Source organism: Dunckerocampus dactyliophorus, chromosome 5, assembly GCF_027744805.1.
Source record: "Dunckerocampus dactyliophorus isolate RoL2022-P2 chromosome 5, RoL_Ddac_1.1, whole genome shotgun sequence".
NCBI lineage: Eukaryota > Metazoa > Chordata > Actinopteri > Syngnathiformes > Syngnathidae > Dunckerocampus > Dunckerocampus dactyliophorus.
This window is the reverse complement of record NC_072823.1, coordinates 11,147,589-11,175,101: the sequence shown is the minus strand read 5'-3', so window position 1 is coordinate 11,175,101 and position 27,513 is coordinate 11,147,589. Positions and strand designations below refer to the sequence as shown.

The window sequence follows — 27,513 nt, the reverse complement described above, 5'->3', positions numbered from 1 at the left end:
TTGGTGGTATATTGATCAGAGATGGGAGCAAGTCAGTGTTTTTCAAGTCTGAAGTTAGTCTGAAGTCTTTAATCTCAAACCTAGTCTCAAATCAAGACAAGACAGGTCGAGTCAAGTCCGTTACTACTCATAAGCACTGTTTCATGTCTCCCAAATAAAATGCCATTTTAACAATGTACAATGAATGCAATTTGAATTTTATTTTTTTAATAAAATAAGACCCGTGTTACAAGACTCAGCCAAAGAGTGCTGATATAGCATTCAGGATTTAGTCAGCGCACAGAAATGTAACCGACCCATTCGCTGTTGGTACCTAAATCTGATTATAAACCTGAGAGACGCATTCAGTGAGGCCGATTCAAAGAGAAAATATGTCGTCTTACTGGAAATGACATAACGATCATGTTAATTGAATACATTGAATGGGGACACATTTTACTCACCAGTCACTGAAAATCTCAAGTATTTTCAAGTCATCTGACTAAAGTCTGAGTCAAGTCCCAAGTCTTTGACGTCAAGTCGAGTTGCAAGTCTTTGGTAATATTATCAAGTAGAGTCGAAAGTCATCAAAAATGGTGTCGCATGACTCGAATCCACACCTCTGATATTTATCATGTTTAATGAATTGGGCGCTTGCACAGCGGGAGCATTTAGATGAAGCGATGACAAAATGACGAATATAAAATTTTATGTTGTGAGGCAATTCTTTGGTTCTAGTAAAAATGTTACTTGTTGGTTACTACAAACTTGGGCGTGTTTATACTCATACGAGAGTATTTCAGCAGCCACCTTTTTATGCGTTCTTTGCTCTTTGAACTTTTTTTTTTTTTTACGGACCTTCTTAGTAACAACAGCGCACGTCGGCGGCATTTCCGCTCTGATTTTACATGACTTTTAGCTACGAATATGCTCGTATGAGCCCATGACGACGGCACAAGGATGTGACGTCACGTGCAACCCAGCAATTACAAAATTGAAGTGGATTAAATCTGCAATGACAACAGGTAAACACATGAATTATTGTGTCTGCATATTCAACGTGTGAACTAATCAATAATAGATATCGAGAAGACTTAATAAGCTATGATTCTGCCTACTTATTTTCAGATATGTTGAATTGTTCAAAGGTAAATTATAAGATGTTATTTAATGTAAGTTGTTAAGCATATCTGAAACAAATAAACCATTAACAGGACCATAACAGCAAGGAACGCCATTATTGTTTCTCAACAATCCAGAAGCTACATGCCTTTTGGTCATTTATTAACACTATTCTTGTTATGCTCTTGCAGTACTCTCTTCATGCTGAGGGGTGGGTGTGTGCATGAGCTGGAAGGTGCTTGTCGCTACCATCCTTCCAGAGAGAGGAAAATACTGATTTTTTATTTTTTTTTAAGAGCTGGAGCAGCAAGTCAAATGCAAGACATTTTTATGCTCTGCTGAATAAATTTGATTGCCAAGATGGATGATTACATACCAAAGTTCACCAGGAGGTGACAGGCTTTTACAACAAAGAATCCGAGCTTTTCCTGGAGGACTGCGTGAAGGTACTTCATATACAGACAAAGGTAAGAACACAAATGTTTTTCAGTGACTACAAATAAATGGGAGTAAGAAATATTTCATTAACAAAAAAAAAACTCTCAAAGGAGTCAGTGCCTCACCAGCCATGAACCTCATTGCATGTCACTGTCACTAATTAGACTTTTTTTATTTAGTTCTTTGTAATAAATGGATCCAATTTTGCATTAGACAAGATTTATAAGGCGATTCAACTGACAGCATTTTTTAATTTTTTTAACTAATGCCACATTCACCATATTGCTGGGAGGGGTTTGGCGATTAAGTGACATTCAAGAACATTAGCAGAGATAAGCAAGAGTACCACAATTTTATGGGCACTAGGGGGCCTTGCTGTTTTGCACCACCTGGTGGTACTACTAAGAGCTACATCAAAGTAATGGCCCGTTGAAAGAGTGGAACGGCTATTTTCTTGGGCAAAAAATGCCATTAGGAGATTGTTAGAGTGATTAGTTGTGGGTTAGGCACGCTCCAGTTTTCTCATCCCTTGGAGAATGTGCTCACACCAATTTAATGATGCTTGAGTACATCCGCACCTTTTCTACACAAATATGAAGCAATTAATTGAATAATTGACAAACGCAACAAACACACAATTTTGTGCTTTTGCTGTCAGACAACAGCATGCCAGCAAAGTAATCTAGGAGTAGGGTACAGAGAGTATCCGTTACATTATGTCTTTTTATTTTCATTTATTGTTGGAGTATATTTGGAAGTCTGTCACTGCTGCTTTTTTTTTTTTTATGAAATCATAAGTGAGATAAAGAGAATAACAGCATATAACCAGAGTTCATTATTTTACAAAGTTTAAGAACAGATTCAAAACAGGTATATAACATGATCATCCAACGGTTGTGAGATGGGAATACGGTAGTCTATTAGTACGGACAGTTGCACTCAAATGTTTAATGTGACCATGTCTTGAGTTATTTGTTTTTGTTGGTTTATTGTAATCTACCGAAAGTTTAGAAACTTTGAAAATAAATAATATACACAGTTGAATAATTTCGAGTGCAACTGTATGTGTAAGTTGTTTCTGTTTCGGGGTGTGCCAACATTTTGGATGTAAAGTGTGTGCGTCTGTGTGTTAGGGTACAACTAAATTCAATAAATATAAAAGGTCAGACATTTCAGTTTGGTCAAAGAAAGCTCTACGTTTAAAACATGGAACGCAGAACCCAGCTGTATGTGTGTGTTGCACATCGTGTGTAACAGTTCATAGCACACACAAGCGCTCACAGCCTTGAATCGACAATTGGCACGAAAAACGTTTAAGCATTGGAGACACTTGGGAGTTACAGGAGAGGGTCCAACTGCCAACTGAAGTCTTCCTCAATGCGCTATTAGACGTTTGTTGTGTTTCACACGTTCGTGGTTACTGGACCTTCCACAATGCACCCATTATGGAGTCAAACCCAGTTGTCCAGCCATATTTTCACACTCGCTTTTGGTCAAACTGTGGGGTTTTTCCCATTTGTTGTCTGCTGCTGCTGCAAGTATGTGGGGCGTTTGATGCGGGGTTTCCTGCGTTTGGGTTTGCTCTTGGCCTTTGTGAGCTGGACCACAAAAAAGGACAGGACGACCATTGCCCCCAAGAAGGCAAAAACAGGAATGGTTTGGCCCACTTCCTGGTTATAGCGACCAGGCATTATTCCTGTGAAGATGGAAGGTCAACATTAAAATGAAGCATTTTTAGAAACCATTCATGCAATACCATGACATGGAATTGTTTATACATTATACAACAATCACAACAATTTTATTTGAATCAGTCCAGCGTGTTTTCCGCATAGAATAATGCACAGTGCATACTGGAAAATGTTGGAAATGTTTGGTTGAATATTTCTCCGTTATAACAACTGCTTGCCAATATATTTTCTCCTGTTAGAAAGCATATTTATGTTCATGTTAAATGATATTATTTGTAGGGAACATGCATTTGCAGATCGAATAAACTTGAAGAAATGTTATGAGTACTATGAGGGTTAAGCGTGTGACGTGATACCAACTTTATGAGCAACCAAATGATGGTCATTAAAGAGCGAAGGAGTGTGTTACTGCAGCTGAAGCTAACTGAACTAACATGAAAGGCGCACAATGCCCGAGAGAGCCCTCTCTTCCTGATGCCCTCAACAAATTCTATGCCAGCTACGAAGACTCAACTCCACCACCCCCTGCAGCACCAGACTCACCCCAACATCAGGGGAAGTGCCTCTCAGCCGACCTCAGCAGAAGTGAGAAGAACCCTGCAAATGATCAATCCTCACAAAGCTGCCGGTCCAGATAATATACCTGGACAGGCATTGAAGGGCTGTGCACATCAGCTTTCTCAGATATGACGGATATCTACAACACCTCACTGTCACAGGATACCCGTCTATAGATGGCCACCATTATCTCCATCCCCAAGAGCGCCACAGTGTCAGGCCTGAGACAGTCAAAATCCAAACCATCTTCCTCAGCACTGGCTCCCCCAGGGCTGTGTATTGAGTCCCCTCCTGTACACCCTGCCCTGCTGATGTATGACTGCACGGCAAACCACCCCAGCTGTCATATTGTAAAATTTGCAGATGACACAGCAGTGCTGGGTTGCATTAACAATAGTGATGAGTGTGCATACAGACAGGACGTGGAACACCAGGAGGATTGGTGCAGAGAAAACAACCTCTGCATCAATGTGAAGAACACAGACACATCCCCTCTCCCTGGCACATTGGAGGAACGGCTGTGGAGATGGTCTCCAGCGTCAGGTATTTGGGCATACATCTCATCAACGACCTAACATGAAGAATCAACACCTCTCGTCTCGTCAGGAAGGCCCACCAGCAACTACTTCTCCAGGAAGCTCAGTCCTGACCTCATTTGACAGATGAGGTCAAATGAGGTGGTGAATGTTCTCTTCTTCTGCATCACAGTGTGGCATGGAGGCTGCTCTGCTGCAGAGAAAAAGGCTCTGAACAGGGTGGTGAAAGCGGCACAAAATTGTGGGAGTCAGCCTACGCACCACCATGACCATCTACACAGCCAGACGCAGGAAAAGGGCACACGGTATCATAAAGGACTTTGCCCACCCCGCACAATCACTTTTTCCCCCTCTCCTCCCCTCAGGCCAAAAGTGGAGGAGCATTAGGAGCAGAACCACAAGACTCAACAACAGCTTTTACCCACAAGCTGTCTGTCGGCTCCCTTTGAGAGACACCCCCAACCAGGGATGTGTGAATACTCATACAACCCCCTCTGAAACATACACATAGACCCCTGCCCCCCTCACCATGGACGGGTGAATACTCACACACCAGGAACATGTGCAATACCTATACACCCCTGCCCCTCACATGGACAGTTGCAATATTGGCTACACTAGCCAGCCAGACTGTTGTTGTGTTAATGTAATTATTATTTAATCATATTTTTTGTTAACTATATCTTTATTCTTAAATTTCTTGGTTTAACCAGGCCTCTGTGCTTAATTTCGTACCTCATTATGTGCAAGCATATACTGTTGGTACGAAAACAAAGAATCCTTGAATCCTTGAACCGATGCATGACAACAGGGTCTAGATCGAAATCGGAGAAGGCATTTGTGGAGGTGGACTGTCCACCTTCTGAACAAGTCGCATACAGACAGGAAATAATATACAACAAGCAGACCAATCACAGCCTTGATGGTCACCGTCGCCACAGCTCGAGGATTTTTTGGGCGATGCACGTCATGCTACGCACAGAGGCTGAATAAGGAAACTGAAACTGCTGAAATGCAACAAAATGTGTACCTGAGAGCAGTGAAGTGTATTCAAGGGTCACGAAAAATGCATACATAGTGGCTGGTCGGCATTTGTGAGATGAGAACGATAAGCAGTATGTGTTGGGCCCATGTGCTCCTTCAAACCTTAACTACAAATCTAATGGAGACATCTACTCTCCCTAAGTTTTTGGAAGGGTTAGGATAGCCAATAAGACACGTGAGTGACAGTATCTGGTGGTCTCTATCTCGAACAATAGCAGAAAGTTGTTTGGTATAGGAGATCAAATTCTGCACACATTCAAACTAAATCTTTTTATGCTGCCAAAAAGACACTATATAAGTTGCAATCAATTGTGATCACTAACAAGTTAAAAGAGCTCGGTCTTGTCCAATTAAAAGACATTCTGAAGTAGAAGATTTAGATAACTATGTACATGTTACGGGTAAAGGTTAGCATTTCCTTGTAGATGTGTTAGTTGTCAAGTTTTTATGTATTTGTATTTTATACTATCTTGTGTACACAGTCCCTCAAGCCCACATAAAAAAAAGTATCTCACCTCCAGGGATGTCCCAGGCCCCACTCTCCCCAGGGGATAGAGGTCGGACCTGGGGACGGTAAGACCTCACGTTAGGCAGAGCCACCTTGTCCAGATCCACAGACAGAAGCTTTTGGTGCTTCCACAGGTTACTGAAAGAAAAAGGTATACGGGATAAAAACACAAACTCTAAAATCAACGCTCCCTCGTCTAAGTCGAACTTGCAGTTCTGGTCAGAAGTTTAGATACACTCATCATTGGTTTGAATGTATGATTAATTTTAGACACACAGATGCATTGAAATTAGGGATGCACGATTATTTTTGGACCGGTAATTATCGGGCCGATGTGAGGGATTATGTCAACACATCACACTTTATCGGCCACTTGCAACGGCAGCCCGGCAGCATCGCCGGGCCCAGGGATTGTTCCTATCGCAGCATTGTTTGAAAAGTGTAAACAGTTTACCCGAGGGCCAAAGTGATCTGTGAGTTTATCATGGAAATGATGGTGCTGTATGAACAGCCATTTACCATCGCTAAAGATACCGTTTTTTTTTTAAATTAATAAATTATCCCTGTTTCATAGTTGACAATGGCCTATAATTTGTCTAAAAATATTCAACACATACAAGTCATATGTAGTATTCTGGTCACTACTAGGCATCAGTAATGTCACATTGATGAGACATTACCTGCATTAAGTGGATGCAGAGTCCGACATGACAGTGGAAAAAAAAAAAAAAGTTCTCCAATTCCACATTGACGTGGTACGTTTTTTGGCTTTTTACTATGTCCTTCTTCCCCACTCAGTTTCAAACCTATTCTTAAGTTTAGAATAAAATTGTAGGCCAACTAGTTAGCTTGGTAGATTGCCATTGCTGGGCCCTATGATTTCTGCGTTTTTAACTCGACTGTAAAAAGTTTGGGAACCACTGCAGTACATAATCCAATTGTTCCTGCCGTGAATTATCATCCCAAAATTATCATAAATCACAATATCTACAATTACAAAAGAGACTGTTTTGTATTGCAACATTACTCTGCAGATGAAAAGCAGCAGAATTTAGTTAAACCCACCTGGGCGCTGTCTCGTTGACAGGCTGCGGCTTAGCCCAGGAAAGATGTGGACAGGCTGGTAACGGGCGGGGCTTTGGATCTCCAAGGTGAGCCTCCAAAACTTTTGAATAGCGGTAAAGATGATTACCTGTAGAAAATGAAGAAAGAGGGGTTGATAATTGCAGGTATTTCTTATTGTGGCGATGTATGAGACGTGGCAAAAATACAAAACAAAACACTTTTTTTAATATGACTTTATTGTAATTTTCCCTCCTCACCTTCCAATCTCTGTGGCAGTGGGCGCTCGCTGGCTGTAGGAGATGCCACCCTACTGTGAGAGTGGCTCAGGCTGGGAGGCGTCATACTGTAAGATGTGTACTGAAGCAGAGAATCTAACAGCCAAAAACAATCTAATGGAGCAACATACACAAATAGAAAAAGCAAAAAAAGATAATTACCAATTAGCAGAGACTTATGGAAAAAAGCACAATATATACAGTCCATGCACAGAGCAGACGCCGCACAAGTTACCTTTCTGTCTGTGGCTGTCATCTATACAATTAGAGTCACCGTACAGAGCAATACGACCTCCCCCATCAGATGGTGTCTGATACAGTCCAAGAATGGGAACCCTTTCTACCACTGCGGTTTCCTGTTTTAACACCTCCAGACCTGTGACAACAAAACACATTTCACTGATACACACTGCTTATCCTCTGGTGGCAGCACAAGTACTTAAAAACACTGAAGATACCTTGGTCCTTTAGGTTCTTGGCGATCACTATTCCGTCTTCAGGGAAACGGGCTATGCTGCAGCCTGAGGCATAGTACACTAGAAACGAGAGACAATCATTTTCTTTTTTATTTCTTTGAAATCACACATTAGGGATGGTCAGGTGAGTATTGCTATCAGACACAGAAGAGGCTTGTGTGTGTTTATTACTGTCATGATCTGCTAGAGTGAAGTCGCCCTCATATAGTCCATCACTGAATGCCATCCCCCACACTGAGATCAGGTCATTCAGTGCAGGGACGTTAGCACCCCCTGTGTCTGGCATCCACCATTGCCTGCAAGTGATTTGATGGGAAACAAGATCTCAGGCACAGCAAAAGCAAAAACAGACAAATACAACTGACACAAATGACGTTCTACACAACTTACAAACTTATAACAAAAACACTAACATTCATCCATCCATCCATCCATTTTCTATACCGCTTCTCAGTGTGACTAATTCCACAAAAGCCATGTGATTATTTGAAAAATACTGGACCGCATTAAAATGAAAACACATTTTTACTACTAATAAAAAAATATAATAAAAACATCTAAACCACAATAACATCTGTAACATCTTTTATAAGGTTTGAATTGTTAATATAGCCAAAGAATGACTCTCCTAATGAACAGGTTCTTGAATGAGTCAACGCTATTCAAATAAAACTGGATTACGCAGCATATCCCTTTCAAGCTGACTGCTATTTTTAACTGTATGTAATCCCTTGAATGCCAGAAAGGCTTAGGTGGAATATGAATGGTGCAGCAAGTAGATGTGTGTAAATGTTCGCTCTGCACGAGTAGTTCAGAATCTGACAATAGGGACATTTAGCAACTATTACAAAGTTTACACAGCACAGCTAATCTTACTGAAATAAATCAGTGAAGTGTATAAGACTACAGTTGATCCACACATATCCGCGATTCAGCATTCACCGCCCTACAAATTAGCATATTTTTGGCCAAATAAATGTTTTTTTCCCTGACAATAGGCCATTTTTTCCACAGAAAGCACATCTCAAGTACCAGTGTTAGAAAGCCCACAATGTATACATGGTTACATCCATATCTTTATGCTTCGTTGATATTGTTTTTTCATGAAGATTTTACACTTTGTTCAGCGGTCCTTGAATGCACCATAGTTGTCTGCTGTGAGCCGCAAAACTTTGGCTACGGAAGCACAAGCTTCGACAACCAATCCGGCCTCAAAACAGGCAGCGAGGTGACCGCTGTCTCTACCCTGCTAGCGCTAACCTGACGACCAGGCTAAAGGCTACAGTGACTCCAATTCCATATGCTGATGATCCTACATTATCATCCATTAGTGGCGAGTACCTATACATTTTATACATTAAATGTGTTTGATAAACTTGTGAGGCATACTGTATTTAGGGCTTAAACCTGGATTGCATTCCAAGTGTCAATTGAAGAGAGAAGGCGAGAGATCTAGAACTGAATCTAATCTAATAATTCCAACAGTCAATGTTGATCCGAAATCAGAGAGGAACGTCAACCTCAAGCTAACTTGGGGGAAGTGAGCCATGTGTCAAAAATAGACATTTTTATGGCCGTATCAATTACTCGCGGTTTTCCGCTATTCGCTGGTGGTCCTTAAAAGGTAACACCCCAAAAAATGTGGGGTTCTACTGTACAGCCAAAGCACAAGACCCTAGAAAGGAACCATTTACACTAACTACAAGTCAAATTTAGTCTTCCAACGTGCACAATGCTACAATGTTATGATGTTAGAGATTAGCAACAATAAACAGAAAGTAGAGAGTACCTGGTGTTTTCATCATAGAATTTGACCTTCCTCATGACAGACGTGTTGTACCAGTCACTGAAGATGATGAGTGAAAGCCCATTGTCAATGTCCCTTCTCAGCTTGGTGATCTCTTCAGGAAAATACTCTTCCTCACTGTCCACCATCAGCAATGTACCTACGTGGACAAAAGTCAAATGTACTTTTATCTTTTTTTTTTTATTTAAGTAGCAAGTATGGTGTTAATCTGCATTCATACCATACTGGCTGGCGTCAAAACAGGTGATTGGTGCTCCTAGCACTTCAACAAAGTATCCCATGCTTCTTAGGTGCTGGTACATGTCTCTGAAGTTTGTGTGAATGTGGTCACCATTCCTAGAAATATATTGAATAGCAGCTCAAAAACACAAGGTTACACTGGTAGCAACTTATTTAACACGTACCAGTCAAGTGGATCGTTCTTCATGCGAAGATTATCTCTGGGAAAGTAGCCCGGTGGGTAACGCAGGTTGTGGTACTGGTCCCACAGAACCCTTTTACTCCGTGGAGGTGTTGGGACAATCTTTACCTTGATGGGCAGTTTCACTGTGGAGGTCAGTTCCCCTTCTACTTCAGACTGATAAAAGGTAACAGGCAGATATTAGTACATTTACATGATAGGCACTGCTTTAATATTTTACTACCACATGGACAAGAGACAATAAGTGGATCAATTTCACAGACTCACGTCGTTCTCTGCTGGTGATGCCACTGTCACCATCACATGACCTTGGGCGATCCCTTCCCATGAAGCTGCTTTCTTGGCAACGGAGATAGACACAGCCAGATAGCCAGCCCATGGCCATAACACTGGGGAGTATGACATGGCCACATCAATATGGTCTCCATTCTGAGGAAGGTAGGGCTGCCAAATAGGCTGAACGAGAGAGAGGAACAGCACAATTTAGAGACAATATCATGAAGCAACCATGGTGAGTAAGGAGGAAACTAGTCCACAGTAGTTTATATCAGTGGTCCCCAGCCTTTTTTAATCCACTGACTGTTTTGCATTCCAACAAACCTCTGGTGGACTATGCTATTTATTAATGTGCTGTGTATAAAACACAACATATAACACAACATATAATTGATGACCACTGACGTTGTGACACATTACATGAAAGAAGAATGACTACCAACAACATACTTCTGGCCTTCACATTAAAAGCGCTGTGTCTCAGAAAAGTTGCTTCCAACATCATCAAATTAAAATCTAATCAATACAGACTCATCATTGTTACAAGCCTGGAGTTTGTTTTCCAGAGAAGATTATCACATCGTTTTTTGATGTGTGACAGCCTGTGAATAATACGAACATCGATATACAAAATATGAAATGTCATCAAATCTCACCTTTATGCATTCACACCCAGTACCAACATTTGGGACCAACGATGAGGTGAAAGAAAAATGGGAAAAATATAAGTCTATTTGTGACAGCATCGGAGAAACTTTCCCTTTGTCTCTGCACAACTATGATGCATTCAAGGACCACTGGGAATAAACGCTTCGGGAAACATAATAAAACAAAACAACATAAACATGTAAAAACTTGGTCTTTCTAACAGTATTTTATTTTTCTAAAATAAGAATAAGTATTATTTCCAAAATTGATATGACTTTACATAAAACTCAATGTAGTTATTTGCAAAACTATTTATAAAAACGTGTGTTTTTTTGTTTGTTTTTTTAAATCATTGCTCCTCAAACTTTTCCACGGCCTGGTTCAGCACTGCTCACGGGCTGGTACCAGGCCATGGCCTGGTGGGTGGGGATGCCTGGTTTAGATGAAACTCGACAACATTAACCGAAATGTGAACTGAAAAATGTATAATTGGGTTCACCTTGTCCACAATCCTGCCGGTGACTGCCATGCCATTGAGAATAGTGACATTAACAATGGTGGGCATTCCTCCATAGTAGATGGGCTGAGAACAGTAAGGCCACATGTATGGACACTCTGTCAGGTCGATGTAGCTAGGAGAAAGGCTGTCAGGAGAGAAGGCCACATGAGTGTTAAATTATTTTTAGTGGAACATTTCACAAAAACAATGCATGGCATCAGTAAAGTTATAGGTACCAGTTATGGTAACATTACAGTATTAAATACAACACTTAACCATTTAACAGTGATGTTTATGGCTGGGGTCACCAACCCGTCGATGGCAAGCTACTGGTTGATCTTTGGGACTTTGCCGGCCAATCGCAAGAATATAAGGGGAAAACAGTATTATTACATCAGTGTCCTCTCCTCCTGGAGAGCGACCAACAGGTACGCTTTTTGACCAATGAACACGCCCGTACGCCTTGCCACCATCCAGGCACACAACCCACCAGCTCCAGCCAGGAAGCCCAGTCCCCAAAACCCAGCGCACGTACAGCTGATCGCCTCGCCACGAGGTTAAGCAAGGGAGAGAGTGAGTGACAGAGCGCGCAGCGATGTACCTGAGCACGCAGCAGTAGTTATTGCACGTTAATGTGGCTCCAAATCTGCCTTTGCTACCTAAAAATTAAGGCACAAATATAACTTCATAGACGTGCTCGTTAAGGCTGAATTGACTAGTTGCTCTCCCCTCACCATCGCTTGCTCACGACACTGAGCCAACAAACCGAGGTGTAGATTGCTCACAGAGCCCACACCACAAGCCCGACCCCGACAAAGATCCACAAAAGTGGGGGTAGCCAAAGTGTGGATCGGGGGCCATACGCGGCCTGTGGCTCATTTGTCATAGCATCGTTGCAGAAACAAAATAAAAGAGCTTTGTATTTAAAGACGAAGCTTTAAATAGCCATCACATTTTACTTTACTTTCTACAAAATAAATAAATATAAACACACACACATGGACCAGGGATCTTGGTCTCACAAAGGCTGATGACCACTGGTTTATGGTTGACTTGCAGTATAATATACTTTTAAATTAAAGCATACAAAAATGATTAAAAAATTATCAATATGTCTCAAAACAAAAACCATATGTTCAGGACAAACTACACAAACAGGCTATTCATCAGCTGATCAAAATGAAATAGAATGCTTTTTTTTGAGAGTTTACTACTTGTCTTTTACGTCCCATAACCCTCTGGATCATGTAGAAAATGTCACTTTCTTGTGCATTGCAAGAAGCCGTGCTTGTGTAGACACAATCTTGCCACGTTCAAAGACAGCCTGTTGGCCTTTGCAATCAGGAAGTAATGACAGCCATACATCCATCTTCTATGCCAGTTGTCCTCACTAGAGTCATGACAGCGTGAATGTGGAAAGAACAGGACAGGACATGATGTACGGAGTGGCCCTGAACACCCCTCGCTATGGTCTACTGACAATGTCCTCATTGTGCCGTCCCGAGGAGGACTAGAGAGGTGTTTGGGTGTTGGAGATACATATATGGTGCTGGAATTGCACTGCTTTTGATGTCTTCAGGTCAGAATAAAGTTATTAAAGAGCAGCAGACCCTGTGGGGACGCTATTGTGCCTTCGCCTGCCGTCATAACAGAGAAGGGTGGCTTGATGTGGTGCGAGTGCGTTAATTACACTAAAAATGTTCAAGTAATTAAAGTAATTACTTTAGTAATTAGTAACTGCCATTAACACGCTATTTTTAAGGTCCTAATTATTATACAATGCTGTTATTACTACAACTTTCCCAACATTGTAGTTTATTTTGTTTTGTTTTGTTTATTTCCATGAGTCAAAGTGGTGGTTGTCATTAATTACTGGAAGGAGTGACTGCTTTAATTGTATGACACACATGTTAAGCATACTCGTGCCAGTGAATGGGCATTCGTACCATAGGCTTGTCAATTACTTTGTGTCTTTCTATTTATTTTTGTTATGGTGAGTATTTCTGGTCGGAAGAGCAATGACATTGTTACCATATATGAAGCACCTACTTTGTGCACATGTGCAGGTGTTTATGCATGTTCTGCAAACACGCCGGGCCCATGCCCACCTCTTCCAAGCGCGCTGGGCAAAAAGAAGTATACCACTCTCATGTATGGATCAGAGCACTCATGCTAGTCAAACGAACTGGACTTGGGTATTAAGTGTGCCCAAGCACAACATGGTTTGCCAAGTGTGATGTATTTCATTCACCTTTGCTGTGTACTATATTACATTATGTTATGTATGTATATTATGTATTATTAAATTATGCCTTGGGTCTTACCTGGCCTGAGGTCTGTAGCTGTTGAGGATCTGGTAAGCTCTGATCAGGTCCAGTTTCCCATGGCCCTGCTCAAACATGTTGACCCCTGGCAGCCTGCGGGCTGAGGCAATCAGAGCCTGTTTCATGGAGGCTGGATTCACTAACTCCCGATTTAGCACAGTGCTGGAGGAAGGGGAAGGGGAGGACAGGTTAGTGCACATTTGAACTCATATGGTGTCAGGTTCCCGATATAATGAGTGGGGGGGGGGAAAAAAACAATTAAGGAAAACATGATGGGCTCCTATTTCAATGTGAGTGGTAATCTCCAGAGTTGCATGAGATCATACACAACTACGACATAAATTTCATAATGCATAGTGGAAGAGACATTACATAGCATGAGGGAAATATACTGTATATTTGATCCCCTGTTTATTTATAAGTTTATCCCCTTAAAGACATAAACTGTCCAAAATTTTTGCTGGGTTTATCTTAACATGGAGACAGAATATCAACCCCAAAAAATTAAGAAACATTAAATAAGGTTTATAAATTCATCTTAATTTGGTGAAACCAGTGTTTGATCTCCAAGCAAAGGATTTTGAGGCCGTCGCTTGGATACTTGATGTTTTAGCTGCCTCCACAGATTTTCCAATGGGATCAAAGTCCGAAGAGGTGCTCTGACATTCCAGGATCTTAATATGCTTCTCGAGTCACTCCTTTGTTGCCTTGTTCATACGTTTTTGGTCACTGTCATGCTTGACCCATCCACGACCAAGCTTTGGTATTCTGGCTGAGGCCAGGATTTTCCTATGGTACATGGCCCCGTTCATATCAATGCAGTGAAGTCTTCCTGTACTCTGAGCAGAGAAACGGCCCCAAAGCAGAATGTTTTCACCTCCTCGTTTGACAATGGGGCTGGCATCCTTGTGATCATATTCAGCTTATCTCTGCCTCTATATATGTTAAGTCAAGTTTAAACCGAAGACCTCAATATTGGTCTTACTGTATCTGACCACATCATATTCGTCCAAGCCTTCTCAGAGTCATTCAGGTGTTCGCTGTACTTCAGACAGGCCTGCACATGTGCCTCCTTTAGCAGGGGGACCTTGTGGGTAGTGCAGGATCTCAATCCATTACGGCAAAGTGTGTTGATTTTCTTGGTCCAAGCTCCCTTGAGGTCATAGGATATGTTTGGATTTTTTGGCATGAAGTTGTATGGCATCCCCATCATCAATTCACTTATATATTCCATCGTTTTTCTGTGACGGACTATTAGGAAACTTTGTCTTATTGCCATATTGGCTATAAAGTGGGAACCAAAGTGGCCAGGATCAAACAGTTTTGTGTGTAGTGCACACTTCAACGAGGACGATTACATTCCTACACGCCCAATACAGAATAAGAAACATGTTTTCGAGAGTTCTGCTGTTCCAGCACCCCCGGTAAGAAGTAGCTACATTAGCTAATTAGGTATCGCCAATTGTTTACAAGCTAACGGTATTACACTCAGAATAGGATCTTAAGAATCAGCTTATAACATGTGCAGCAAATCACCAAATGTCATTTACCAGTGAAGGCCAATTTATGATCCTCACCTGGCCAAAAGTGTGACAGCTCCAGCCACCACAGGAGAGGCCACACTGGTGCCAGAGAGAGACCGGCATCCTTCCTTCATCCCTGATCCCCGAACACCAGAACCATAAGTGACAATGTCTGGCTTCACCCTGCCATAGCCCCCTGGCAGCTCCTGCACACAGGCAAAGTTAGATACTACAAGTAAGACAGAGACCCTTTCCATGTTTTGTATTTTAGTAAAAATGTAAAAGTGATGTCGTCAACTAGCTATCACGTGTCCATTATTTCACTTACGGCAGATGGTTGGACTTTACGCACAACAGAGAGCTATTTAACTGTAACTGTCCATTACATTTGGCCACAATGTTTAAACAATTCTTTAAATACTACACTTTATTTTATTATTATTTTTCTATTTTTAAAAAAAAGTATTTGAAATATCACTTTTATTTATTTTTTTTAATTATGTTTGCATTTTTTTTTTAAATAAAAGCATTTTAAGTCATTTTTTCTGCCTTTTTTGTACCAAAAATTAACCGAACCGAGCACTTTAAGAAACTGAACCGAACCGTACATTTTAGTGTACTGTTACACACCTTGTAAACTACATATCTTCATAGATTGACTACAAATTAAACGTGGATATCTGAATCATATTTTTTCGACTTACAAATGAAGTGTGACAGTAATCTGCAAAAGTGGCTGTGACTTTTCAGAAACTCACCCAGGTAGTCATGCCTCTGGACGAAAACCTTGCGATGTTGTCCTCAAAGTCGATCCCTCCGACTCCAATTACATCCATTTGGTCTGCTGGGTTGTTTAGAGTGCTGCAGAAGAGATGCCAAAGATGCAAAAGAGAGGCTGTTATTTGTTATGTTGAGGGACTGACCCCGAAAAACAAGCAAAAACTGCTAATTTCGAATGTGGCATTGTATATTGTGGTCATCACGACAATTCTATTCACCTACTTACCGTTTTCGATATTACAAAACTCCCCCCCAAAAAAAATATTTCAGTGTTTCCCAGACTATTATATTAGGTGGGCGCCTCAACAGACAGGCAAAGACACATACCCATACAGAGGTCCATCATTTCCAATAGCAGACACCATGATCACTTTGTTAGCAGTGAGCTCCCACACCTGCAAAACAACACACCGAGATTAGGGAAGGAACATTGCTCAATAGAATTTTTTTCACTGGCACGCATTTGAAGAAATGCATTCATATTTTTTCTATTACTAAGGAATGAAGGTCGTGGCTCTGGTTACAGCAGGTTCCTGACATACTACATCTTCCGAGCCATAATTACCCAAGATAATTTACAGTATGCTGTGTTTTATGCAGTGAATTTATCTATGTTATAATTATTTCTATTTATTACTACTACTTTTACGACTCTCTCGTAGAATGAAAACTTATTTACACATGAATATGACAACTTGACTATTTTAACTGTTAGATGACCTTTTCTTTTTGAAATCACTGACAACTGTGAAACCTTGCAATTGTCTGACCTTATCAACAAAGGGGTGATCCATGAAGTCGGGGCCACCAATGCTGAGGTTGAGAACATCGATCTTTTTCAAGATGGCATAGTTGAAGGCATCCAGGAACCAGGAGGTGTAAGACACCTGGGTGGTGAGAAGAAAACAACGAATGTTGTCCTTACTTGGAGTTCATTGATGTGGCTATGGAAGATGATTACAGCAAACTGCATTGTCATTTATCATTACAAAAGGATGTACATATAGCGAATTAACAGATTTTACACTATCCCTTTCGCATGGTCTTTTGGGGATTATATTATAAAGTATGTACCTGGTTGTTGGTGAACACTCTGAAGATGTGCAGCTCTGAGTCCGGGGCAAAACCCTGACACTCTCGCATACTGGCTATCACTCCAGCTACAAATGTGCCATGACCCAGGCCTGCAAAACAGAAAGACAGATGAATCTGTTTCTCTGCCATGCCATCCCTAAATGCATAAACTGTACAGTCCTGTCACACTATAATCCTATGAGATCAGTAAGAGTCAAAACTGCATCAGGCTATTTTGTCCGGCTAACCATCATCCAGTGTCTTCTCATTGGTCCAGTTCGTCCTTTCCTTCACATTTTTGAAATGTGGGTGTTTCTCACTCAGGCCTGTATCAAACACAGCCACCTTCACACCAGAACCTGCACACACACAATAATAATTGCAGGACCTTCAATTAGGACGTGTCACATGGTCACCAAGTCTCTGTAGACAAAAATACCAAGACACACATATATTAATCAATAAATCAAATGAGGAGTTGGACTACACAACGTTTTTTCAACTGAATTTTATACTTCATCTTACATAGAACTTTTTGGACAATTCTATGCTTACAACATTGTGGGAACAATTTGGGGGCGGCCCTTTTATGTTTCAGCATGACTGTGATGAGGTGTATCAAACAAGTACATGAAGGATCACTTTTCAGAGTAACAGCCTGCACAGAACCCTGACTTTAAGCTACCATAAAGCACCGTGTATAAACCTCGCCCGTGTATTAACCGCACCCCCATTTCCAGGCTCACGGCGGGGAAAAACATTTTTTAGTTCATAAATGCTTGCCAACTCTAAAGTTGCCCCAGCGCTAAAGTCAAAGCAACAGTCTAACCCACAGACGGCTATTCTAAAATGGACTTCTCATCAATTTCTGCATCTGGTCACAGGCCTGTCATCGTGTATAAACCGCAGCCCGATTTGTTACTTCTTACCAGTGGAAAAAAAGTGTGGTTTATACACGGTGCTTTACGGTAATCAAACACATTTCAGGATGAAATAGAGCAGAGATGTTAACCCAGCAAGCCCTCAACATGATTTGATATATTTCTATTCTCTTATATTTTCATTTTCTGTAGGTGCAGTGGAATAATTTGGTTTATATAATGTACTTCAAAACGGTTCAGGGTTACCAGTGTGTCCCATCTGCCAGAGTACGTCTGCCTGCAAAATCTGGGCAACATGACGAGGGATGGCTCGCAGCAGCCGCCGGCTTGAGTGTCGCCCGGTTGCATGCCAAAAAGTCGAGCATAGTGACAGACTGGTTCTTCTAAAAGGCCGGGATGACTGCCATTTCTGCATCCTGTGGGTGCTGTTACATGGTGCAGGGGTTTCAGGTGCTGAGGATGAAAAATGCAAACAATTGTTACAAGTGGAGTTATCATTTTGTCTTTAGATAAATACATTTATGATTTCTTTTCCAGCTCTATGCAAGTATAATCTTTGACCACTTCGGGTAAGAGACGATTCACATCCTGGTCAGCAGTCAATCATACAGCACATACAGTACATGAAGACAACGATTCACACTCACTTTGAAAACAATTTAGAGTCTCCAATCAACGTTTTGGACTGCTGGAGTAAAACGAACTAACCGTAACCCACGAGTGGAAAAAAAATAATATTATAGGCAAAATAGGTTCTTCCAATTACGTGCACTCTTAGCTGAGTCTTTTTAGCTGTTTCTATGTATTTCAAATGCACAGAAAAGAGAAAAACATACTGTATGTGTTCTTGTCTCACATAAGGATTATGGATGATGCGCAAAACTCCAAAAAAAGTGGTTTTCCTTTAAGCTCTGAAGCCCAAGCCCTTATTGACTGAGCTACTGCTGCCCCCAAAGTCATAAAAGTAGAATACTGTACTTTCAAGTAAATTCCCTTTTCAAATGTCAATATATGACTTCAGATGTTATCATGACTGCAGTTTTCCACAAATTGTAAACTAATAATAGAAATGCTACTGGAAGCACAACACATCACTTCCATGCAGATCACACATGTATAACGGCTGGGGGTGCAGACACAGAAGTCTTTCATACAGTGCCAGGCACAGGGCGTACTCTGCTGGTCAGGTAAGCCCCACCAGAACCAGACCACCTTCTCCCTCAGTAGGTGAGCAAACCCAGACATTCTCTGTCCCATCTCTCATTCCCTAACATACAACAGAATAAATGTAAATATTTATACTGTACAGTACATAGAGTGTTCATATTTTTGCTATGCAACTTTTGCCCATTTGCAGGGTACTTGTGTTTTTCTTAACAGTAACACAACAGTCAGACTTACAAGGAATGTATTTGAGTGACCGGAACACTTTGCGTTGTGGAGTGACTCTCTTAATGTAGGGGTGGTCCTCTAAGGTCAGCAGACTGCTGGTTGAAGCTTGTCGGATGTGGACCAGCTCAAAGTCACTGGGGAAGTCAGAAGCTGGGTTTTCCCTGGGAACAATGTGCCACTCCAATGCTCCATCGTTTGTGTTCCTTAGGGCACTGCTTATATACAGGCTGCGAGCTTTGGCCGAGAAATACCCAGTGAATGCCACAATATACTCTGGAGACAAAAGGGGGAGAGATATGCATTGTAGTGGCCATCAGCATAAATTCACACAGGTTAAAGTATCAAATTATTGTAAGTACATATACTGTAGTCCATAGTACTAAGCACATCATATACAGGTATTACAAAGCACACAATGTAAGCATACTCAGTGGTAACCCCTGGCTTAAATACTGTATGGTACAATCTGCTTGAAAATAAAATACTTTTTTTTATCAGAGAGCAAATTACGTTGATGAGGGAAACAGAACACTAGATATCACAACTTCAGGATTTTCCTCCAGATGTTTTGAGTTGAAATAAACACATGTAGTTGTGTCCCCATACAACCTTTTCACTTCCGATATTGCAGCCTTGAATATCAATCAATGTCAACACAACTCATACATGCTTTTATTATATTGTAGTGAAGAATGTTAGAAAAGGCTTGCTCAAGTGATATTACTATATAATAATGGAAGCATTTACTACTTCTGCATCTGGGGTATAGTTTTAGCCACAATATGGTGATGGCTAAGCATAATGTAGGAAGGCTCAAAGTGCTCATGAAGTGTTTAAACTTAACATTACTCACCACCGATAGGGGCTCGCTCTTTTCACGTCATTTCTCATTTCTGACTTTTTGCTGTCCTATGGGAGTTTCTAACACATGGCAAATGTTTCCGGGAGCTGTGGTCTTGCAAAAATCGTCATGCTGTTTACTCTAACACTAACTCTATCTCTAACGTTAGTTGTAATAAACATACTCATAACGGGGAACTTGTGCATGACAAGTTTTGCACTCAGCTGCAACATTTTTTTCTGACTTTAACGAAAAGTACTGCCACATGGCCGACATCACTCCTACTCCTTGCTATTGTTAACAGTTAGCACATGCTGTTGATGTGATCACGTATCTAGCCGGGTGCTGCTGGTAGACATGCTGGGACAAAGTGCCAGTATCGGAGAGTGTAGATGCAAACCAATATAACCCAATACATTTTTTTTAATGATATTGGACAGATATCCAATGTCAATATTAGATCGGGACACCCCTAAACAAATGTAGACGTTTGACATTGCTTACCATGTCCCACCACCTAGGATGAGAACTCGATTTTCCAAGACACCCCTAAATACATGTAGACATTTGAAATTGCTTACCATGTTCCACCACCTTAGATGCGAACTCGAGTTTGAGAGTGAGCTGGGAGTAGTTAGAATTGGGCGACTCCAAGCTTTGGGTGTGATCAGAACCAAATCTGCTCTCTGGCAATGGCTCCATCCCCACGGAAGGCAGGAAGCCTGCAAGCAGCCCCATAAGTATGGAGACACATACTGGTAGTAGGAGCATTTTGCGCTGTGAAACTGCACAAATCTTGTGCTTTGTATAGGCCAGTCAAGCTCAGGCAGCAAGGATGCTGTTTCAGATAACAACTGAATAGCTAAATCCTGGTTCAGGGTCAGGGGAATGGAACATCATATCAGGTCCAGAGCTCCAAAAGTGAGTCCATACTGAAAATGTTCTGAGCAGCTAAAATCATTTCTTTCTGCGTTTTCTCTCCATGGTGTTAGTCCAAGATGGAGCTCAGTAACACAGCCAGAGTAGAAACACAGCTGCCATGTTGAGAAAAGCGAAGAAAATCTGTCCGGGAAGTGGAGGGAGAGGAGAATGACAGGAACTCTGATGGAGGAGCAGGTGTGGTCGATCTGTGTAGTCCTTTTGTTACTTAAATCTGGAAAGAAATGACAATGAAAAGTGTGATCAAAGTACAGCATACTGGTAGATACTGGTAAATAAAAGAACACCCTCACACAAGGCAATCATATAGAATAATCAACTAAGGCACACTTGCACCTAAGCAGCAACATGTTGTTGTCATTGTTGGCATCATATACATTATAACTCCAAAACCGCCCTCTTCTTCTGTGATGTTGGTCTCCTTTCTTCTTCTTTTGGAGTTAATGTCAGTTGGCAAACTAACTAATTGTGCGTTACTGTCAACTACTGGGCTGAAGTGTGAAGCAGAAGTTTGTCAGCAACAAAAAATATTCAAGAGTAATAAAATAAAATCGGCAAATTAACTGGTAGGGTTGCCAATTTCTGGAAAAAACCAACCCCCTCCCAAAAAAACGACACCTTGTTGGCAGGGCCAACCAAACCGCCTGTTTTGTTTTTTGCCTTTATTATGTGACAGTAAGTTAACACCTACCCACATGAGCCTAACAGCCGTTGTAGTATGGGATGAAAACGAGCATTTGGAGTACGTGGACCAGAGGCTAGGTGGATAACTCTAGCTAGCTGCCGCCAGAGAGACAGAGTATGCCAGGCAAAATGTGTAAACATTAACACAGATGGCAGAAAAGACAAACTGCAATGAGATTGAAACGTGAGCGGTCACACATCTGGCATCGATAGGCTTAGAAAGTGACAAGCTGCCATCAATTGACTACATATTTTACAGACTATTTTTCATTCTCACGGTAATAAGGGAGAAAGTGCGCATCCCTTGTCAACTCAATACGGGACGCGTACTTTTATGTGATCGCACATGCATGAGTAGATGAAAAATGTACTCGCAATGTCTCATATTTAGTCACAAAATGTGACCATTTAGTCGCAGTCTGGAGCCCTGACCCTCTTCCTGGCTGTCTGGATGCAAAATACAAAGAAAACAGAAACAGAAAAGTTAGCGTCTTTGATTGAGCTTCTTCATCCTAACATGCATATTTTTGGCTTGTGGGAGGAAACCGGAGTACCCAGAGAAAACCCACGCACGCACGGGGAGTACATGCAAACTCCACACAGAGATGCCCAAACGACATTCGAACCCAGAGCTTCCCGATCTCCTGACTGTGTGACCAACATGCCAACCACTAGGCCACCGTGTGGCCCGTTTGCTTGTGCTGTTTCATGCAATTAAAATGGCCGTTTGTTCGGTCATACTTTTAGTTAGTTATTAAAGATATACTGTACGTTTTGGGCTATTATGTAATCAGCACCCCCGACATGCTCAGAACAAAAAAATGCTGTCAGGTTTTGATCTCATGAGATCTTGTGACACCCCTACTGTCTCTACAAAATAGTCACTAAAAAATCTCACTAGAAAAGCATGCATGCACACTGTTGCTAAAACTTGTCACCTGTGACATACATCACAAATTAGCATGCATCAATAAACCCAGGAATAACTGGGTTGCTGACACTGTGTGGTGACATTGAAGGAGATGGAGAGGTTATGTTTGGAAAAAGTGGCATGTCTAAAGGAAATTCTCATCCAGATAAATCTACACACTGCAATGGCCGCAATGTTACTTGGTGTATACTTATTCACTTAGTCACTAACAACAATGTACAACAAATACTTTAACAGTTTCAAGCTTGACAAAGAGACGGCTAATTTCACTGACCAAGAACAGAGGTGTAACACACAGAGAGCCCGGAATAAGCAGCAAGAAAAGGGAAATTATGAGAAGGCACACTATAATTCCCCTGCGGCCCAAGGCAGGGACAACCCTGTCAGTACATTCGCAAGCACACACCCAAAGACACAATATCGCACACAGTTACACAAACCCATTAAGACACAAAGGCCCCATACAGGCACACATACTGGCCAAATACAACATATGAGAATCAGTTTCCTTCCAGCTTCCTGTTATCTTACCCAGCACTGTTGTTTTTTTCTCCCAATGGTTTTGCTCTTGCTCTGTGAATATTTTGTAGAGTGAAGCATGCCGTAATGCAGCAAACACTCCCCTACAACAATGATAACTATTTAAAAGGCCAACCAGTACAGTTTAAGTGTTAGTTGCTTGATGAGAAGCGTAATACAGGTTTGTACGGTAATTAACTGTACAGTGAACTGCCAAGAGATCCATGATGTATTAAACAGTGTATAATTAGAGATTATATTTCACGCACTACGTATATCTGGGGTGTCAAACAAACCTTGTCTTTTCTTTTTAACCAACAGAATTGGTTAATTAATTTGGCACTAGGGCTGAAGCTATCGAATATTTTAGTAATTGAGTATTCTCCTGAAACTTCTTTCCATGAGTCGGAAAAAACATTTTTGCTTGGTTAAAGTGCACAAGAGAAAATAAAACATTTCACTAAATGAATGACCAATTGGATTCATTTTTTTTTTAGATAATCAACCATTTTATTTAGTTAACTCACATTGTGCATAGGAACAAAGTATCTACTTGGAACTACATGTTGGTGTTTTTGTTGATGAATGTATCCATCCCAGACTATTTACTGGAAAAGGAGAGAAATAATAACTTTACTAAGACATTACTAAGACTAACTTACATATTAAATTATGTTGATAGCTGTGCATTTATAAATCCTAACTTAATCCTTAACCTAAACTAGACAGGCTGAGTGTTTTTTACATTTTGTTTGGCGACAGAATTGCAACTTTTTTCTTTGTTTTCCTTCCTTTCTTTCGTTGCCTTGTCGCATTCTCTTGCCTTGTCAATCCCGCGCCAACTGCTTCCTTCTTCATCCTCTGCGTGGGTGACGTAAGCGTGTGGGTGACGTAAGCAATTCCTCGAGGCAGAAAATAATCCTCAATTATTTTTTGTAATCGAGGTACTGAACTCAAATTATACGAGGAATCGTTGCATCCCTATGTAGCACATGATGGTTTGAAGTTGCATACCCAATTATCCAGGCTCAACAAATAGTATTTATTATGGTCAGATTTTGAGAAAATGTCACAATGGCACTGACAAATAGATAAATAAGCAGTAGGGGTGTCATGAGATTAAAACAGGATGAGATTTCTTGTTTAGAGAAAAACTGTCTCGTGATAATAAATAGGGGTGCAACGATACACAAAATTCACGGTTCGGTTCCGTTCGATATGTTTGTGTTATGGTTCGATATTTTTTTCGATATAAAAAAATACATTACCTTCCTTTTTTAATTTGAATTATATTAAAATTGCCAACATTTTTCAACATTTTCAGCATGGTATGAATGTAGGAGGTGGAGCTCAGTGGCTCTGTGCTTGACAATGCAACCTAAGCCAGAGTAGTTGGTCGCAGATAAACTGAGCTTTCAGCACAGAGCGCCGCCAGGAATTGATAAAATAAATATGAAACTGCGAATTGTTCCATACCGGGGGGGGGGAGGGGTTCACGGTTCGATACAGATACACGTATCGTCACACCCCTAATAATAAATTAATTAACTAATCACACAAACTGAACTCGATCATTTTTCCAGCCTCCGTATATTGCCGTGTGCGTACGTGTCTGTTTTCCTCGTCTCTCACCTGCAAACAGACAGGAAGAGGATTCACTCTGTGCATTGGTTCAGCACCTAGACGTTTCATAGAACGGCTTGAGAGGTGAGATGAGTGAGAGCTCTTGTCAGTCATACAGTCGCTTTGTCTCTGTGGGGGGAGGCGTGGCCGATAGCATACACACAGCAAAAGTGTGGAGTGGAGTGGAGTGGAGTAGTGATGGGTGACACCACTGATTTCCTTTCCGATCCAATACTAAGTAAAACTCAAGATGGTATCGGCAATACCGATCCAAGACACTGTGCAAAAACACCTAATGTATTTGGTAAATTTTTAAAAGTTGTAGATTTAAAATCGTAAAATAGCTCACAGTATAAAAATACAAAATATCAGAGTAATATATTTATTTACTTTAAATTCTAAAGTATATTCAGGTATAGCGGCGTTATTTACAATATGGCCAAGCTGATCTACAACAACTGACAAAACAGGACTAAATCATATAAAATATGTCCAAATTGTGTTTTAAACAATTAAAAAAGAAAATGAGTAAACCAATAAAACCATTATGCACCTGAGGTTCAGCAACACTACAGGAATAGTTGAAACTGAGAGAATGACTTTATTACGCAGATCATCGTAAGCACGTTGTTTGATAAGGTCCACACTACGGCCCAACTTAGTGCTCATTTGTATAATGAGTGTCAACAGTATAAAGAGAAACTAAGCACTCAACTGCCAAATACATGATTCACAACTTAGGGCAGTTTTCTTTTGCTGTAGAAACATATTTAATATGTGCACACTAATTGCTGACACAAGTCAGATGTCATTTGTGAGGAGTCTCCTTTCACATCAAAAAACTGTAGGTTGTGATTAAGTAATGGTGGGAAACAGTATACCAGGCCCTTTAGTGAAAGCATCATTGTAACACAGGAAGGTCAATGCCCCCTGATCAAGAAAAAGATCAATTTGACCACACTCATTTCCCAACAACAGTCCATCCATCCGTCCATCTATCAATTTTCTATGCCGCTTTATCCTCCAACAATAGTCTATAAAATATATTTGTGTTGGTCTGTTTCCTCTGCTGGAAGAACAGCCAGTCCAATCACAGACACAGATATTGCAGCCATGTCACTGAATGAATAGAAAGGACACAGCTAAGGCAAGTTTATATACTGATGGCTAAAGTACTAAACAAAACAACGCCAATATAAGTGGCAACACATTCCATTCCCTTCCTTCTACCAGCTTTCAGTAATGGACTGCATACCACTCTGGAGGTTCCACTGTACTTAATAATCCTCTCGGGGCAGTCAGTTTTTCACTCTTCTTGAGTAAATGTATGAAATGTATTGCTAAATTATAATGGGAATTTACAACATGCAGATCATGACATGCACAGGCCCGTGAATTTAGCTGGACGATATATAGTCTTACCGATAAACAATATTATGGTCAATATTTGAGACCAGACTATCCACTACTTCCCGATCTTTATTCTAGAGGAAATAAAACCTTCAGCTTAACATCTGCTCCATTATTGTGGGTGTTGTAGGTCATATAATAACTGGATAGTCAAGTCAAACAAGGTAGGGGGTTCACTGCTTGGAGCAGGATTCATGCCCAGTCAACAAGAGAGCTAACAGATAGCTACTAGCAAAGAGTAACGTTTAAAAAAAAAGAAAAAAAGAAGAACTGTTTAGGGCAGGGTTGTAAAAGCTAGGACTGGGGACCACTTGTGTCAACAACTAAGCCACAAAGCTGGCATTTAACCTCAGCCCAACTACTATTTATGAGCATGAGTGACTCCCAACCTGATCAGAGGACAATCTTGTGCAACAAACTTGTTTGTACATTAATAGGTAGGAGTAATTGTATCAATATACATAAAAAAAAACATCGGGAAGGGCTACAAACAGGTCGCAGGTCATTTAAGCATTCACATGGTGGTCTGAGATGCAGTGAGGCTGACTTTTCCGAATAAACCTATCACGCACAATGTAAAGTATGCTTTTAAAGATTTCCATATTTTGATGGCAAAGTGACGCAAGTAGTACAGGCGCGGTACAATGTTTTCGCGTACGACACAACCAAAACAAAAGCAGAGGACAAAAATAAGCTTTATCAAGTCTAAACACTCCCGTAGGCAGATGATACTGCACTCGCAAAACGTAACTTGTAGTTGTCAATAGTTTCATCGACTCTCAACACTATTTGGAAATAATCCACGCAGAGACACATATTGCAGAGCAATTTTGTCGTATGCTGATTTTGGAAGCAACCGCTATCACATGTATAGCATATGCTAGCTAGCCTCGTAGTATTGTGCATAGTGAAGGTTGCTTTCATGAAATGTTTATAATGTTACTCACCAAGTAAGTGTCTCGTGTCGCTGGGGTTTTATTAGTGAGCTTCCTTGTAGTGACGCACACTAAATGTTTACATTCCGCGTTCTGCTTACCTCGAACAAAAGCTAGTTAGCAAACTCATTAGCTACAGCCGCAGACCACTGACGTCTGTTTATGATTGGATGCCAGGTTTGGTTATCTCGTCCTTCTAAAACTTTAACTATAAAGTAAATTCAAATCTTCAGAACTATACGGGATAAGTGGATATACATCTCGTTATTGATATTCATAAAATATACGTAAAATATTAGTTTCTTGAGGATATT

The 27,513-nt window shown here is 40.9% G+C and overlaps 1 protein-coding gene across 1 annotated transcript; it reads right to left on the bottom strand.

Moving 5' to 3' along the window:
- Positions 1–122: 122 nt before the first annotated feature.
- Positions 123–27,362, bottom strand: mbtps1 (membrane-bound transcription factor peptidase, site 1). Its single transcript, XM_054777417.1, has 23 exons — positions 27,212–27,362; positions 20,740–21,311; positions 19,327–19,590; positions 18,172–18,378; positions 17,293–17,403; positions 17,045–17,154; positions 16,741–16,857; positions 16,298–16,365; positions 15,949–16,051; positions 15,245–15,396; positions 13,668–13,829; positions 11,344–11,488; positions 10,188–10,376; positions 9,904–10,076; positions 9,720–9,835; positions 9,482–9,638; positions 7,864–7,988; positions 7,675–7,752; positions 7,452–7,592; positions 7,199–7,330; positions 6,942–7,068; positions 5,884–6,014; positions 123–3,235 (listed from the first exon to the last, which is right to left on the bottom strand). Exons 2-23 carry the CDS (start codon positions 20,927–20,929, stop codon positions 3,033–3,035), a joined length of 3,201 nt encoding a protein of 1,066 aa, XP_054633392.1. The 5' UTR covers positions 20,930–21,311; positions 27,212–27,362; the 3' UTR covers positions 123–3,032.
- Positions 27,363–27,513: the final 151 nt, after the last annotated feature.